Below are 17,316 nucleotides of genomic sequence, written 5' to 3' on the forward strand. Positions count from 1 at the left end.
AGAATTAACCAGGTTGAGCTCATTAGTACTCGAGTAATTAAGTCTGAGGGGACTTTGTGCCTAACAGCCTAAGGCCCTTCGTGGTTTGGGATTGTTGACCCAACGCTCGCTACATGGGTACTAGTGCATAAATCTTTAGGGATCTCAACCATTGCACAGTTAAATAAACCACTAGAATAGAGTGAATAATTGGTGTGTGAAGTCTTGTGGTGTTCGTAACGCATTTACACTGCGAAGCGCTCTGACCTTAGACCAAGCAATTAATCACCAATAAAAAGAAAAAAAAATAGTGAATAAAATAGAAGGGTGTGGACATTCTTTGGGACCTTGGCTTTTAGTTGGACTTGAGTGACGGGGTGTTAGTTTTAAACTTTTACGATTCTTGATGGGGATTCTGTGGGAGTAGTAGTTTTTGTCTTGTCTCAATAAAAGAGCATGCTTGCACACATTGGCACTCCACACTTGTAAATAGAAGAGTAATTGACTTAGTAGCGAGAGAGATGAAATTCGAGAACATTAGCACAATCTGAGGTATTATAATTGGCAAGGCAATTACTTCATAGTTACTCATTCATCACGTAGTTGCATTCATGCATTGCATTGTATTATTGTATAGTGTCGTTGACGCTTGAGGACAAGCATCAGTTTAAGTTTGGGGGTGTGATAAGTGGTATTTATACACACTTATAGGCCTTCATTTCCACTTAAATTGGTTGGTTGTACTTAAGTGTTTAGTGTCTTTTGATGTGTTTTTAGTGTTTTTCTGTGCAGGTCACGAGTTGAGGTGATGAAGTGATTTTCTATCATTTTAGGTTGTTTTTGGTGCATTATTTGCAAGAATAGAGAATTGTGGATTCATCACGACTTGGGATTTTGTGGGTACATCTTCTACAAACCCTCACGAGAACACACTCGTCCACTAGAGCTATCTAGGGGTTTAAAGGGCTTGTTGCATGTGCTAAATGCAACCGTGATCACCTACGGAAGTGGTACTAGAGCGAGGAAGGGCATGCACGCGAGAACGAGCTAAAAAACGAAGAAACGGGCTGCCAGTGGCAGACAGTAGCGCGCCCGCGCAAAAGCTTAGCGCGCCCGCGCTAGCTACTGTCCCCACTAGCGCGCCTGCGCTAGTTTAGCGCGGCCGCGCCCAGCAGAAGTGTTCCGGGCCGATTTTTGAAGCTTTTCTGATGGATTTTAGCAGCGGTCGAGGCCCGGTTGACTTGGTCAATGTACTTTATTTTCTCATGTGTAAAACCCTAGCCTTAATTGTATCATAGAATATCAGATTATAGTTTTATCAGTTTTCTCTCTTGTAATCAAGCACATTATCAGTTTTGTATTGGATCGTTCTTCGCGAGGAAGTGACAGTTTCGAGCGAGATCGTGAACATCAAATCTGTAACGTTGTGTTCTTTATTATTAATTCAAGTACTTTTATTCCGTTTAATTCTCGTAGTTTATTTATCATGTTTTCATTAGAACCCATGATGTCGATTAGTTCGATTATGAACTAACCGCCTTCATGGGATTCTAATGGACTTATCGATGTAGTCTAGTAAAGAATATTAATTGCTGATTTTGCGACGTACATTGATTTCTTTGCATGAGCCGTGCTTATTCTTCTTAGGAGCGTAGCTAACTTCTAAGTTGTTTGTTAATTCTTTCTGAAGCGAGAGTGGATGATTGAATTTAGAACTATGCCATGTAAACATAGGATTATGTGAATGAAACATAATTTGTGGTAGACTTGAACTATTTTTATGATACTGTGTAATCACGATAGACGACTTGCTATTAAACCTCTCTGCTTACACTACCGCTATAGAGATATAGGGTCTGAGCTTTGTTGGTGTCCATGAGATCTCTGTCTTAATTGCGGATTTTGATTCGTATGATATGTGTGCAACGAGAGTTGGCATGTATTACCTTCGTGTTGTCTGATTAGGATCAACAGTCGCAAGCTTATCAGTAATTTCAATTCTAGATGAATTCGATAATGAAGTTAGAATCCCATGTGTTTTCCTATTCTGAATTTGATTAGTAAAATTAGTTATTAGTATAAAAGAACACATCCTTGTTAATTGTCTTAGCAGTGAAAATTACTCATACATTGTTGCATAGGTGCGTATTCTTAATTCACCAGTCTCTGTGGGAACGAACAAATATATTACTTATGATCACGTGCGCTTGCGTGTAGATTTTTGCGAACAGTGGACATTAAAACGAACCATATTAATTATATAACGACTTACACATTGTTATATTAATTAATTAAAATATGATTAACAAATTTATATTCAATCAGATTATTCCTCCGCGATTATTTTTAAGTGACGATTGTATTCAACCCCCCCCTTCTACAATAGTCCCAGGACCTAACAGAAAAGCAAAGAGAGCATCTCACAAAAGCGATACCATCAATAGTGTCACTGAACCATTGCACCTTTCGCACATGGATTTATTTGGCCCAATGAATATTATGTCAATTGATGGTGGAAGATATGCTTTGGTTATTGTGGATGATTTCTCGAAATTTATACTTGGGTTTACTTCCTAGCTTCCAAGGATGAAACTCCCCTGACAGTAATTGATCATATCAAGAAAGTTGAATTGGAAAAGGGTGTTCCTGTAAAAGCAATGAGGTCAGATTATGGAACTGAGTTCAAGAATCAAACCTTAATCAACTTTTACCCTGAAAAGGGAATCAACAGACAGTACTCAGCACCAAGGACTCCACAACAGAATGGATTCGTCGAAAGAAAGAATCATACACTGATTGAAGCTGCTAGAACAATGATTGCTGAAGCAAAGCTTCCTCTGTACTGTTGGGCTGAAGTTGTGAGCACTGCCTGCTACACCCAGAATAGAATCTTGATCAATAAGGATCACATGAAAAATCCCTTTCAGCTGTATAACAACAAGAAACCATATGTCAAACATCTTCATGTCTTTGGAGCCAAGTGCTTTGTTCTTAAAGATGGTGAAGAGAATTTGAGTAAGTTTGAACCAAAGGCATATGAAGCAATCTTTGTGGGTTATACAAATATAGCTTATAGAGTTTTTTTGGTTGACACTCTGTAAGTGAAAGTTAGTGTCAATGTTACATTTGATGACACTAAACTTCCAAGTCTACAATCTGCTAATCCATCTGAGTCTCTGAAGTTTGACAACTATCCAGATTCAGATTCAGATGATGATATGCCACCTGAGGTTGCAACAGGAGATGACAACAATGATGGTGATGATCCAGGCAATGGTGGAAACACTGGAGATTCCACTAATACTAGTGGTGGATCATCAAGTCAACCTGGCAACAACTCAGGGGGAGCTGATGGATCAACTAGTCACACAATTCAGCTTAATGATAATACTACTGAATCATCAAGGACACATCTTCCAAAGGAATGGATTTGGAGCAGAGATCATCCCTTTGATTTAATTATTGGTGATCCTGATGTTGGTGTAAGGACTAGAAGTGCTACGATAAATGAATGCCTATTTTCTGGTTTTCTATCTCAACTAGAACCAAAGAAAATAGATGAAGCACTTGCTGATCCTGATTGGGTTCTTGCCATGCAAGAAGAACTCAATCAATTTGAGAGACAAGAAGTCTGGGCCCTGGTTCCAAGGCCAAAAGGAAAATCTATAATTGGAGCTAGATGGGTCTTCTGTAACAAGTTAGATGGTGATGGCATTGTTGTGAGAAACAAAGCCAGAGTGGTTGCAAAAGGTTATTCACAAGAAGAAGGAATTGACTATGATGAAACCTATGCTCCAGTTGCTCGTCTTGAAGCCATCTGAATATTTCTTTTGCATTTGCTGCACACTCCAACTTCAAGGTTTATCAAATGGATGTGAAAATTGCATTTCTGAATGGGAAGCTGGAAGAAAAAGTATATCTGGAACAGCCCCCTGGCTTTGAAAATCCAGAGTTTGCTGATTTTGTATACTTCCTATTCAAAGCTGTCTATGGACTCAAGTAGTCACCAAGAACATGGTATGACACTCTCTCTGAGTTTTTAATTGAAAACAATTTTACTAGAGGTGTCATAGACAAAACTTTTTTTACAAATTGCATGATAAGGATATGATATTTGTTCAAATATATGTTGATGATATTATATTTGGTTCTACTAACGATAACTTGTGCAAGAGATTTGCTAAGTTAATGCAGAGTAACTATGAGATGACTATGATGGGTAGGCTGTCCTACTTCCTTGGTCTTCAAGTAAGCCAAAAGGAAGATGGAATATTCATTTGCCAATCCAAGTATGTTAGAGATCTTCTTCGTAAGTAAAATCTAGAAGACTCTTCACCGGCAAAGACACCCATGGCCACTGCCACAAAGCTTGACCAGGATAAATCTGGTAAGAAAGTGGATATCACAAGCTATCGAGGTATGATTGGCTCCTTACTTTATCTTACTGCAAGTAGACCAGATATCATGTTTGCAACATGTTTGTGTGCTAGGTTCCAAGCTGATCCTAAGGAATCACATCCTATAGCCGACAAAAGAATCTTTAGATATCTTAAGGGTACACCTGGATTAGGTATTTGGTACCCTAAGAATACTGGTTTTGACTTAACCGGCTATACAGATTCTGATTATGCAGGATGCAGGACTGATAGGAAGAGTACGTCTGGAAGTTGTCAATTTCTAGGACGTCGGTTGGTTTCCTGGTATAGCAAGAAGCAGCACTCCGTGTCTACTTCTACTGCTGAAGCTGAGTATATAGCTGCTGGAAGCAGCTGTGCTCAGATCTTGTGGATCAAGAATCAACTGAATGATTATGGTGTTGTAGTAAACAAAATTCCCATATTTTGTTATAATACAAGTGCCATAGCCATTTCCAACAATCCGGTTCAACATTCAAGGACCAAGCACATTGATATCAGGTATCATTTCATCCAAGAACATGTCATGAATGGTACAGTGGTGTTACATTTTGTACCCACGACTGAGCAAATTGCTGACATCTTCACTAAACGACTGGATGAATCCACTTTCTCTAAGCTCGTTTGTGAATTAGGGATGTTAAATATGACATAGTTCTCTTGTATATATTTTTCATATGTATTATATGTTTTTATATATTTTTGTGAATTTTCTGTGTAATTATATCTATGTTATTAGATTTTATATGATATTCTGTATATTATCTGGATAATATTCTGAGTAGTTTTGCATGCTTGTATATTAATCTGTAGTTTTCTAAGTGCTTATATACTCTCCTGTAATATTCTCTAGGCATTTAGATAATTATTTGTTTTTATTTTGTATTTTTCAAAATTAATTAAGCATAAATATTTGAGTTTAAGTTAATTCATTTTATTGAATTAAAGTTAAATTCATAAGTATTTATATTTAATTAAAGTTGAAATTTACAAAATATTTGCGTCATATATAGTATTGTTTTTATTATTATAGATTTTTGATTTTTAGTGCAAAATGTTTCACCTTTAAAATCAATCAAAAATCATATATTTGTTATTTTATTTTTTATTTTAGCTCAGCAAGACAATTTCTGTGGTTTGTCTTATTCAGACTCTTTCTGGTCTCGGTAAGACAATTATTTGTCTTGCTGAGACTCCATTACACCTCAGCTTCAAACCCTGTCAGTAAGACAATTCAAATTGTCTTACTGACACTTAGTGGTTACTTTATTCTTAGTTTCGGTAAGACGATTGCTGATTGTCTTGAATTGTCTTACTCGCATAAGCAATTGTCGCTCCGAGCATTATTTGGGCTGATTCGGTAAGACAATTTCTAACAATTGTCTTACTGGTTCTTATAAACTCCCTCGACTGACAAGACAATTCCATTGTCTTGCCTAAACTCATCTTCTCCATCGACTTATACACGATATACACACACTCCGATTTCGGTTTTCAAGTTTACTCCAAAAACTTGCTGCGATTCATTACTTCAAGCCTTCGTGCTTGCTTGGTTACGCTTTTTCGATCGTGTCCTAACGAAACTCTGCCATTTTTTTCCGAAATTTCGAACTTGGTTTGTGTTTCCTTGCTGCGATTGGTTTGACTGATTCGGTTCGGGGTTTGTTCAATCTACTGGACCTAACATCTGCAATTTGCTGTTGGATTAAGAAACCGAAAGCTTTGTGTTTGTTTTAGGGTTCTTGATTTGAATTGGGGCTTTTTCAATTAAGGCCTTGTTTGGTTGTTTGAATTATTTGAGCCTAAAGGCGCGTTTGGCTAAGCTGAGTTATTTGGGACTTAGGGCCGTGTTTGGAATTCTAGTTTGTGAAGTTTAATTGATTAGTGCCATTTAAGTTAATTAAAATTTAATTCGATAATATTCTAATATTTCGAATTATTAATTAATTAATCAAGTTTTAATTATTAGTTGAAATTTGCGAGACATTTGAGAATTAACATTTTATTTGAAAAATTCTCGCTTAATTCAATTTTTAGTTATTAAAAATGGCCGGAGAATTTGTGATCGCTGAGTCTAACTATTGTGCAAGCCTGAACCCTGATGACTTCTCTGATAGATTCAAGACATGGGTCAGATTTCTTTCAAGGCAATGTCTAGCCAGTACTGCACTTACAGCTGATATTCCTATTCAAGTGCAACCTCTGTTTGACTTCTATTCAAATGCTGTCAATTCAACGACTCTGGATAACTTCAAGCTGATAGGTGATCTACCTAACGGAAAGAGGATTGTCATTACTGTTGATGATGTGAACAGAATCCTGGCATTTCCAAGGGAAAATTTTGCAGAAGACCTTACAGATGTTGAAATCAGACAATTCTTTCAGGATATTAACTATCAAGCACAGATCTTTCTCCCTAAAATGGCTAAGGGAAATCTGAAGGCTGAATGGGATATTTTCTTCGACACCCTGGCGAAGTTGTTTGCTCCCACTAATAGAAAGAATTTTGGAAATATATCTTTGATGCTACAAATCTTTGGATTCAGCATAGCATATAATCGTCGAATCAATTTTGGGAAGATATTATTGAGAAAGATTATCAGAAAAATGGGTTTTGTCACACAAAGATCTATTCATCAGAATGAAAAAGTTGAATACTGTTATCCGAGGTTTCTGATGTTATTCTTAAATGATAAGATGAATGAGGCTAATAGGAACATGTACGTCGATTCTCCTGTGGTTCCTATTCAGAGGACTTGTGCCAAGATCCAGACCAGGCTGGTAAACAAGAAGAAGCATGAGAATGTGCCTTTGGTGGTAACTCCTTTTATGCTGGAGCAGTTTAGTGCTCCATTTCAGCCTGTTCAAGTCCCTGAACCTCTACAACAGCAACAATATCAACAACAACAGCATCAGGCTCGACCAGAAATGCAAGAACAACAACAACAACCACCTCAACAAAACCTCCAACCACTACAACTCCTCCAAGACTACCTATCCTCCAGCCAATCCTCACACCACTCACCCTACAACCCTCCATACAACTCACCATACCAATCACCTCACCAATCACCATACAACTCTCCTCACCAATCTCAAAACCAATCCCCTCCACACTACAACTTCTTCCCTGAACAACAATCATCCATCTTTCCCTCACAATCTGAACCTATACCTTCACCTACCCATACACATCAAATTCCCCAAACACAGTCTACCTCTCAACCCCGGCCATATGATTCTGCTATCAATCCAGAGCTACAGGACTTCAGGACTGACTTACAGGTAGCTCAGGTACTTTCTAATCTCACTGATACTTTTAATATTGATATTGCAGATTTTGATTGTGACATTGGATTTGATTTCCAGACTCCCAGCAATGAACCTGAAAACACCCAGGCTCATAACCAAGCTGTTGTTTCCATTTCAACAACTGATTCTTCATCAAACACATCAACCAACACTACTACGACACCAATTGTTAGAAAGGTAGCCGGAAACGGAGTGGGAGTGCAATTTTGAGAGAACCCGCAGCTCTGTCTCACAAGAAGCAAAGGGTGGCAGAACCAGAGACAACTGCAGCTGCATCCATTTCCTCCCAAAAGGATTTGGATACTGTAATGGTAAATATACAGTCTCTAGATTCATTCTCTCCACAGAATGCGTTTATTGAAATTGGCTGTCCGACCGCGGTATCCTGTAAAGAGTCAAGCACACAACTAGCACTCACGCTAGTAAACACTGAACCTTTGTCTTATGATTCTTCACTTAGAGAGAGCACAGATTTTCAAAACATGTCATGAAAACTTTTCTGATCACTCTTTCTTTTTGGATCAGGATCTACTTGGCAACCTGCAAGTACATATGCCTTCACAGGCATCGGAAGGACAATTTGTTCCTTCACATCCTACAGTTCCATCTCAGGGAACTATGGTTGTTTATACAGGTACTGGTGACGGTGTGACAAACACGAGTGAAATCAGGCAAACACCGAGCGAAACACATGCACGAGAGGAACAAATGGCTGCTCTGAGAGCTGAACTTGAAAGGTTAAATGTTGAGATTGCTAGATTCAGAAGTGGAGAGCTGGTGACTCTACAGGAGAAAGTTGCTGATACTTCCTTTACTTCTCTGAAAAAGGAAATGGACGATCATGTCAAGAGTATTCACTCTAGGATGGACAAGATTGATAAAAACCAGGAGCTCTGTATGACAAAGCTTAATAGCTTGGAGCAGACTTTGGCCCAAGTTGTTGATCACTTGAAGATTTCTAAGTCTACAACTCCATCCACTCCAGAGGATCCCTCAACTAAGGGGGAGAAGGATAAGGAAGATAAGGAAGACAAAGATGATAACAGCAATGCTGATGCTGATGAAGAAGGAAATGTTGATAGGAGTGATAAGGATGGAGAAGGGGCAAGTGGAAAAGATTCTTCAGTAGCCGACAAAGATTATGACAAGTCAAAAGGCAAAATGCCTGAATCTGAGAACATCTTCACTAATCAGGATTATGATAACATTCTTGAAGATGTTAATGATGATGATGCATTTGATGCTGCTTATTTTGAAGTTGAGGAAGAAGGTCGTTTCGAGGAAAGCTTTCTCTACACTGAAGATCAGTCTGTGGACCCTGAGCACTTGGAAAGGGTCAGAAAGTTTAAAGCTGAACATGAAGCTAGCAAAGCAAGGCTTCAGGAATTACAGAAACTGGTGGATGAGAAGAGGACAACTGATGAGTTGGTCAAGCAGGAGAAACAGAAGCTATGGGATGCTAAGTGCAAGGAGAAGAGAGAAGATATCTCCAGAAAAGTTGGTGAAAGCTGGGATATTGCTAGACAGATCTTCTATGGACCTCAAAGGGAACCTTTCGAGGATGGTAAGTTTAAATCTTTCATCTATGACCTGAGAGAGGCTAACCCTAATGAGGATATGTTTATGCGTGCTCTTGCTCTTGAATTAGATTATATAACTATAAGTGTCAAGATTCTCCTAGATCTTTGGGTGATTATTAATTCTACTCAGAGAAACGGAACATTCAGAGTTTCAATTGATTTATTCAAGTTTCTATCTCTTACTGAAATCTGGGTGATTCGTAACAAGATCAGACGCAGCTCAAATCTGAATGAACTCCTCCGTGACAGACTTATGGAAAATGCTATTCATAACAGTCCACAAGTTGTCGGAATTCCTTACTGTGTCAAGTTCATTCACGAGAGCAAGTTTGGAACCTTCTACTTGGACTATAAACATCTTCTCAAATATAATGTTAATCAGATGGTTCTTGTTTCGACTCTTCTACGTACCAAGGGCTTCGCTACGAAAGCCAAAGCTGATGCTGATGCTGAGATTGTGAGTTACTGCATAAGGAGAAACATTCAGCACTACTTCAGAAAGATGAAGTACATTAACCAATCCCAGCCAACAGATTTTATCGAAGACCCTGTGGACATAGAAGTTCAATATCATCTTTCTTTGGCTCGTGAAAGAAAGAAGCGTGGAGAATCCACTGCAGCTGAGGTACCTGTTCAGAATGAGCCTTCTACTCCAATCATTCAATGTTCAGATACTGAAGAAGGAGAAGTCACTCGTTCTGGGTGAAATAGATTGATTAGGATATTTGTTAGATATGTTCAAGGAACATCCTTGTAATCTATTATGATCATAGTTTAATGTTTAATGTAAAGCCATAATCTTTTGCTATTTACATTCCAATGTTTAAATCTTTGTCTTATCTGTTAGTTGAGTTATCCTCTAGGAAATTTGCATGTTATGTTAACAAACAAATAGGGGGAGATTGAAAGGCATATGTTCAGCCTATTTGTATTTAAAGAGATACAACTCAACTCAGATAAGAAAGCTCAGTAAATAGCAAGTCATCGGAATCCGTACGAAGAACGTCAAATGATTTATGGGAATTATGTGTCAGATAAATTCCAGGATGCGGCTGCACACCACTGAAAGAAGTTCATTAATATGTTCAAGCCTCAGTGCACAAATAATCTTTTGTGGCACGTCCAGGAGTTCAGAAGATATAAAGTTTCTATACTTTATTTTATCAGAAGATTCCATTCAATGAAGAAGTGCTTACAAGACGAAGACTCGACGAACAAACCAAATTCTTATGGTTTATTTGATGAACAATATTTGATTTAACTAGATACAGATGAACCAGACAGTACATCTGTGTATCAGTTATTCAAATTAAATATTTGAAGTCAAGCAGAAGTGGTAGTTCGTTCGTTCGACAAATCAAGAAGAAGTTATTAAAGTTTAATGAAGACCGGTTGCTGTTTTACTAAAGATTGGGTGATTAATTATTTAATAGATTATTATTTCACTTCTCAAATAATTATATTAATTATGTAATTTATTTATTAAATTAATTCACTCTCGAATGAATTTACTTTATGAATTTATATGATTAAATTAATTAAGTGGATAATTTTCTATTTAATATATATTTCAAATTACATTATTTAACATCTAAACCATCTCAGCAAGACAATTCAGAATTGTCTTACCGAGTGGCTTCATCAAGCTGTCAAGACAATTCTTTTGTCTGCCCGAAGGGTTCAAGTGGTCACAGCAAGACAATTCCATTTGTCTTGCCGAATGTTTCAAGTAGCAATCAAGACAATCCTTTCAAATTGTCTGACCGAGGGCTTAAGGAAGCAGCAAGACAATCTTTTGTGATTGTCTTACCGAAGTGCAACTACCAAGACAACCTGCCAAGACAATCCATATTAATTATATTAATTATATAACGACTTAAGACATTGTTATATTAATTAATTTTAATCTGATTAACAAGTGATATTCCAATCAGATTCACTTCCGCGATTATTTGGTATCGATTGTAATCAACCCCCCCCCTTCTACAATCGTATCTGGACCTAACAAACTTCTTCTTCAAGAATCCCGTTTAAGAAGGTGGATTTAACATCCATTTGATATACCTTGAAACCTTTATGACACGCAAATGCTAAAAGCATACGAATTGATTCAATTCGTGCCACTGGGGCATAAGTTTCATCGAAGTCTATACCTTCCATTTGAGTATATCCTTGAGCGACTAATCTCGCTTTATTACGAACTACCATTCCATTTTCATCAAGTTTATTTCTAAATACCCATTTGGTTCCAATTATGGAAGTATCTTCGGGTCTAGGAACGAGTTCCCACACTTTACTTCGAGTAAATTGGTTTAATTCATCTTGCATTGCAGAAATCCAATCCTCGTCAAGTAAAGCCTCTTTAGCAATCTTAGGTTCTATTTGAGATAGAAAACTAAGATGATTCACAATATTTTGAACTTTTGAACGCGTTTGAACTTCTTTACTTAAATCACCCAATACATTATCTAATGGATGACTCTTTATAATAGGAATTTCTTTAGGGAGTTCTTCATCTTGATTCAACAATTCTAATGGATTATTAGGAGGGGAAATCCCAACGTCCAAATTTTCGAATTGTCGAATAACATCTTCAATCCCATCTTGTTGTGCATATTCCTTATCAACAAGATCAATATACTTTGCAGGTGGTTTTGCTTCATCGAAAGCAACATTCATCGATTCTTCCACCACAAGAGTTTTGAGATTGAATACTCCGTATGCTTTACTATTTGTTGAATAACCGAGAAATATACCTTCGCTTGATTTAGGATCAAACTTCGTAAGGTAATCTTTAGAATTTAGAATAAAACATTTACATCCAAAAACTCTAAAATAACTAAGTTTATGAGTTTTGACAAAATAAAGCTCGTATGGAGTCTTTTGAGTTATAGGGCGTAACAAAACTCTATTTAGTATATGACAAGCAGTAGACATAGCTTCGGCCCAAAAATAATTAGGACGACGATATTCATTGAGCATAGTACTCGCCATTTCTTGTAATGTTCTATTTTTCCTTTCAACAACTCCGTTTGATTGAGAAGTATAGGGAGCGGAAAAATTATGAGTAATTCCATTTTCTTCACAAAATTCAGTGAAACTGGAATTTCCAAATTCTTTACCATGATCAGTTCTTATATAGACTATGGTATTATTTTGTTGATTTTGAATCTTTTTGCACAAAGACGAGAAAGACTCGAAAGCATCACTTTTGGCTTTGAGAAATTCCGTTCACGTATATCATGAAAAATCATCAACAATAACCAAAGTATAAGAACATCCTCCGAGACTTTGTACGGGTACCGGACCAACCAAGTCCATATGTAATAGCTCGAGAGGTCTAGAGGTAGATACCATGAATTTAGCTTTGTGAGATGCCCTTATTTGCTTGCCAATTTCACAAGCCTCACAAGTATGATCTTTTGGTAATTCAACTTTGGTATACCTCGAACATGATCATTCGTTGATATATTCTTAATCAACTTCATATTAGCATGTCCTAATCTTCGATGCCATAACCAAGGATCATCTTGAGTAGTGATTAGACATACATTATTGTGCTTGCTTATATCACAAGTATACACATTTTTACTACGAGGACAAGTAAGGACTAATTTTCCATCCTTATTAAGAATCGAACAATGAGATGGATAGAAAATTACCTTATAACCATTATCGCACAATTGACTTATCGAAAGTAGGTTATACTTAAGTCCCGTAACTAGTTGCACATTGGCAATCTTAAAATGTTCATTTCCAATATCCCCAATGCCAATAATATTACCTTTGCTGCTATCTCCAAACGTGACAACTCCTGCGGTTACCTTTTTAATGTCGTTCAAAAGAGATTTGTTTCCCGTCATGTGCCTTGAACAACCACTATCGAGGTACCACATGTTTTGCTTAGCAACAAGGCATTCCTACAAAATAAATCAATTAAATTTATAGGTACCCTTTTGTCTTGAGGGTCCTGGGGTTAGTACTTCATAATAAAGATAAGGGTTTGAAGTAGGAAGAACATTTCTTGTAGCATATTCATTTCTAGGTGCATTGTTCCTTCCTTGATATCTTGAGTTATTATAGTACCGTGTATCTCTCGAATCATATTTATGAGAATTTGCATATTGATACACATGATTTCTATTATTTGGATAACGCATTGTATTTTGAGAATAAAAATCATGACTTGATACATGATAATTCCTGGATGATTGACCATTTGGAAATATGTTGTTCCTTGTATCTTTGTATTGAAACGGTATAGGCTTTTGATGATAATTAAATCTTGGTTGCCTTTGCTCATTAGGAACATTTTTGTATGGTACATATTTTTCAACCTTGGGATTTTGTTTTGTTCCTTTACGAAACCCATATATGCTTCCCCTTAAATTCACCATTCTTGAATTTGCAATTTTGAACGTCATGTCCATTTTTATTGCAATATGAACATTTTAGTGTAGGTGAACTAGAAGCTTTTTGAAAGATTCGTTCCTTTGGTTGAACACTACTCTTTCTTCGAGCATTTTTATCATATACCAATCCTTCATGATTATAGGATATTTTAGAATGTACCATTCTATCCAACATTTCATTGCCTTTTGTAAATCGTTGAATCGTTCGTTCAAGATCATTTTTATCATTGATTAAGGCGTCAATCTTAGCATTTAAAATTCTTTCTTGATCTTTGCATTGTGCTAAGATGTTGGAATGTTCATCCTTGATTTTGTGAGTTTCTATTTTGAACTCTTTTTCTTTTTCTTCAAGGATTCGAGCAATTTCAGTTTCGAGACTATCTTTTAGATAACTCGCAGTTGATTTTTCTTGAGTTAGTGACTAATTTTGGGTTTTTAAATTTAATAGATCAACATGAAGCTTTTGAATATTTCAATTTAATTGAAGCTTCTCATCTTTTGTTTCTTCCGTTTCTAATATCAAGGAAACGTTCTCAATTTCCAACTTTGTAATTGCATCTTTGGATTTTATAAAGGAATCTTGAAGATTTACCATTTCTTCTTCAAGTTTAAATTTTGATTCCTTTATCCAAGAAAACTCTTTTTGTTGAGTTTGATATATATATCTTCAAGCTTTTCTTTCTCGGACCAAGTAGTGAGGAACAATTGATCAAGATAATCATAACGAGTATTTACTTCCACTAATAGCTTGATCAACTCACCTTTTTCCATATTTAATAAATTCAAACTAGAGAGTTTAAGTAAAGGAATATCAACTAAAATTGGTGAAGAGGAACTTACCTCTTGGTTAGTAGTGGAGATATTCGTTGATGTAGAAGCATCCTCGATTGCCATCAAACATAGATTAACCACTTCTTCACTTGCTTCGGGAGATTCCTCATCTTCACTTAAATCCCAACCGTTTTCAGCCACGAGAATTCGACCTTTAGAGAGTTTAGGACATTCTCGTTCATAGTGACCCGGTTGTTTACACTCGAAACACACATATTGTGTTTCCTCCGGATTTTGTTCTTTTGGTTTTGGAGGAGTGTAATTATTATTGTTGCCCGTGATGGCATTATTATAGCCATTCGGACTTTGGTTATTTTTGCCTTTATAGCCCGAGTTGGTAGGAAAATTACTCTTATAGTTAGGAGAATAATTTTGAGAGTAATTAGGCCTTCCATTAGAGTTAAAAACTCTTTGTTGGTTATTTGATTTAAGGAAGCCTTTTCCGTACCTTTGAGCTTTACTTTGAAGCACATGACGAAGTTGTCTCGTTAGTAAGGCAATTTCGCTTTCATCGAGATTTTGAATTTCCTCATTTAAATCTTCATCATTTTCATCTTCATCGATTAATATGGATTTTAATGTCATATTCTTCTTCTTGTCTTCCACTTTGGGAACAACAATATCCGGAACATTATCTTCCTCGTAAGCACGAAGGTTTCCGAATAGATTATCGATGTGATAGTCATTGAGATTATGCATCTCTTTAATAGTAGTGACGTTAACTTTCGAACTCGGAGGGAGAGATTTAAGAACCCGATGATTCTTTTCATTTTGAGTATAGTTCTTCCCGAGTTGAGATAATTCATCGATTATACGAGTAAATCTTGTTTCCATATCGATGATATTTTCTCCATCTTGGAGTTTAAAGTTCTCGTATTCTTGGATCAAAGTATCCATTCGAGAGTCTTTTATATCCGTAGTACCTTCATAAGTTACCACTAATTTGTTCCACATTTCTTGTGCCGACTTGCAATTGTTTACTCATTTGTACTCTTTTTCTGCAAGTGCACTGCGGCGATATTCATTCTATCTTCTTCTTCGTGAGTATATTCACTTACTTTCTTTTCGATAGTAACATCGTCGACAATTTTACTCGGAATAATTGTACCATCTTCTATGGCCATCCAAACTTTGACTCCTTGAGATCTTGCATATATTCTAAATCTCATTTTCCAAGTAGCAAAGTTTGTACCATCAAATAGAGGAGGTCTAGAATTTGAGAGACCTTCACTACATCCAATGGCGTTTATATAAGCCATGTCGGATCTACTTTATCTTGTGCTTGTAATCTCAAATAGCACGTTTAAAAGTAACTGCTCTGATATCAATTGTTAGGTCCGATACGAGGTTAATTAAGCTAGAAGGGGGGGTTGAATAGCTTAATCACCAATTTAAAAATTTATGTAATGTAATAAAAAGTTTATCGCCTTTTTAAAACTTGTATCGAAAGATGAGCTGTATATATGTGCGGAAGCAAACAGCAAAGAAAGTAAAGTACCACACACAAGGATTTATCCTGGTTCGCGGTGGCTAACTCAACCTTTGGAGTCCAGTCACCCCTACCCCAGTCCCCGAGCTCCTCCCCGGACTCGAGATTTTCTCTACTATAAAGATACTCCTTTACAGTAGGCGGAGAAGCCTTTACAAATATATATCTTGGAGCGTTACTTCCTGTTACCCCCTCACTATAAATGTAAACTTACAAGACTCGTCTTGGAGCGTAACTCCCCGTCACCTCCTCAAAGTCGTTGTACCCCGGGTGTAGTCTTTGAACTTTTAACCTTTTGCGGGTCTTGGACAAAGGTCTTAGATCTTGGGTCTTTCCTCTTCCTCACGGTGCGAAGACGACTAACTCCCCGTTAGCGCGCCTAGGACTAGGGTCTTGAAACGAAGATCACCTCACTTCACTTTTCCTCACTACAAAATTCAGAAAACAATATCTACGACATATAACTTGGGTTTATAAAAAGAGTTTTGGACTAGAAATGTCTAGGCCGAGTGTAGTAATATTCAACAATGAATATTTATAACTTGTATACTTTTCGAACGATAAATATTAAATCGAAGTATACATTATATCTTACTCCAAATAGAAGATAATATATGAGTGGAGTAAAAGTATTCTTTCTTTGATAAATATACGATCTTGAAAAATCAAAGAATACTTGTCTTTATAAACTCCGTGTAGATCGAATAAATTATATTCGGAGTTTTAAGTCTATTTAGGCTCGAAGGCACAAGGCTTATATTATTACTTCGTTATATGAGAATACGTCTATTTTCGAAGTAATATAATCGAGAAGTCTTTGCTTCTTTTCAATATAACTCTTCTCTTTTATATAGTCTTTGGAGACTAAATTAAATCAATGAAGTTCGTAGAGAGAGTCGAGAGTTTCTTTAACTTTAGCACAAGCCAATATAAATTCCGCAAATCCAACAATACAATATTTATACACTTATAATAATAACAACTATAAAGTGCAGAAAATATATAAATACGCAACAATACAATATTTATACACTTATAATAATAACAACTATAAAGTGCAGAAAATATATAAATACGTGTAGTAGGCCTATCCGGTTATTGTTCCCACGGAGCGCTAAAGGGGCTAGTAGGATGTTAACCGGGCAACAATAACAAGTTAAGTTAATCGCGGAAAGTTAGATTAAATAAATTGGCAAGATAAGTGCTAAATAAACGTTAAAGAAATAAATAACTTTTTAGATCGTTTCCTTCCCAATGGAACACAAGATGCTAGTAGGGAATTAGATCAAGCTTTCATA

The 17,316-nt window shown here is 36.6% G+C and overlaps 1 protein-coding gene across 1 annotated transcript; it reads right to left on the reverse strand.

Moving 5' to 3' along the window:
* Positions 1–12,666: 12,666 nt before the first annotated feature.
* LOC135150435 (uncharacterized) lies at positions 12,667–15,483 on the reverse strand. Its single transcript, XM_064086731.1, has 2 exons — positions 14,539–15,483; positions 12,667–13,206 (listed from the first exon to the last, which is right to left on the reverse strand). Exons 1-2 carry the CDS (start codon positions 15,481–15,483, stop codon positions 12,667–12,669), a joined length of 1,485 nt encoding a protein of 494 aa, XP_063942801.1.
* Positions 15,484–17,316: the final 1,833 nt, after the last annotated feature.

The sequence above is a fragment of the Daucus carota genome, chromosome 2, assembly GCF_001625215.2.
Source record: "Daucus carota subsp. sativus chromosome 2, DH1 v3.0, whole genome shotgun sequence".
NCBI lineage: Eukaryota > Viridiplantae > Streptophyta > Magnoliopsida > Apiales > Apiaceae > Daucus > Daucus carota.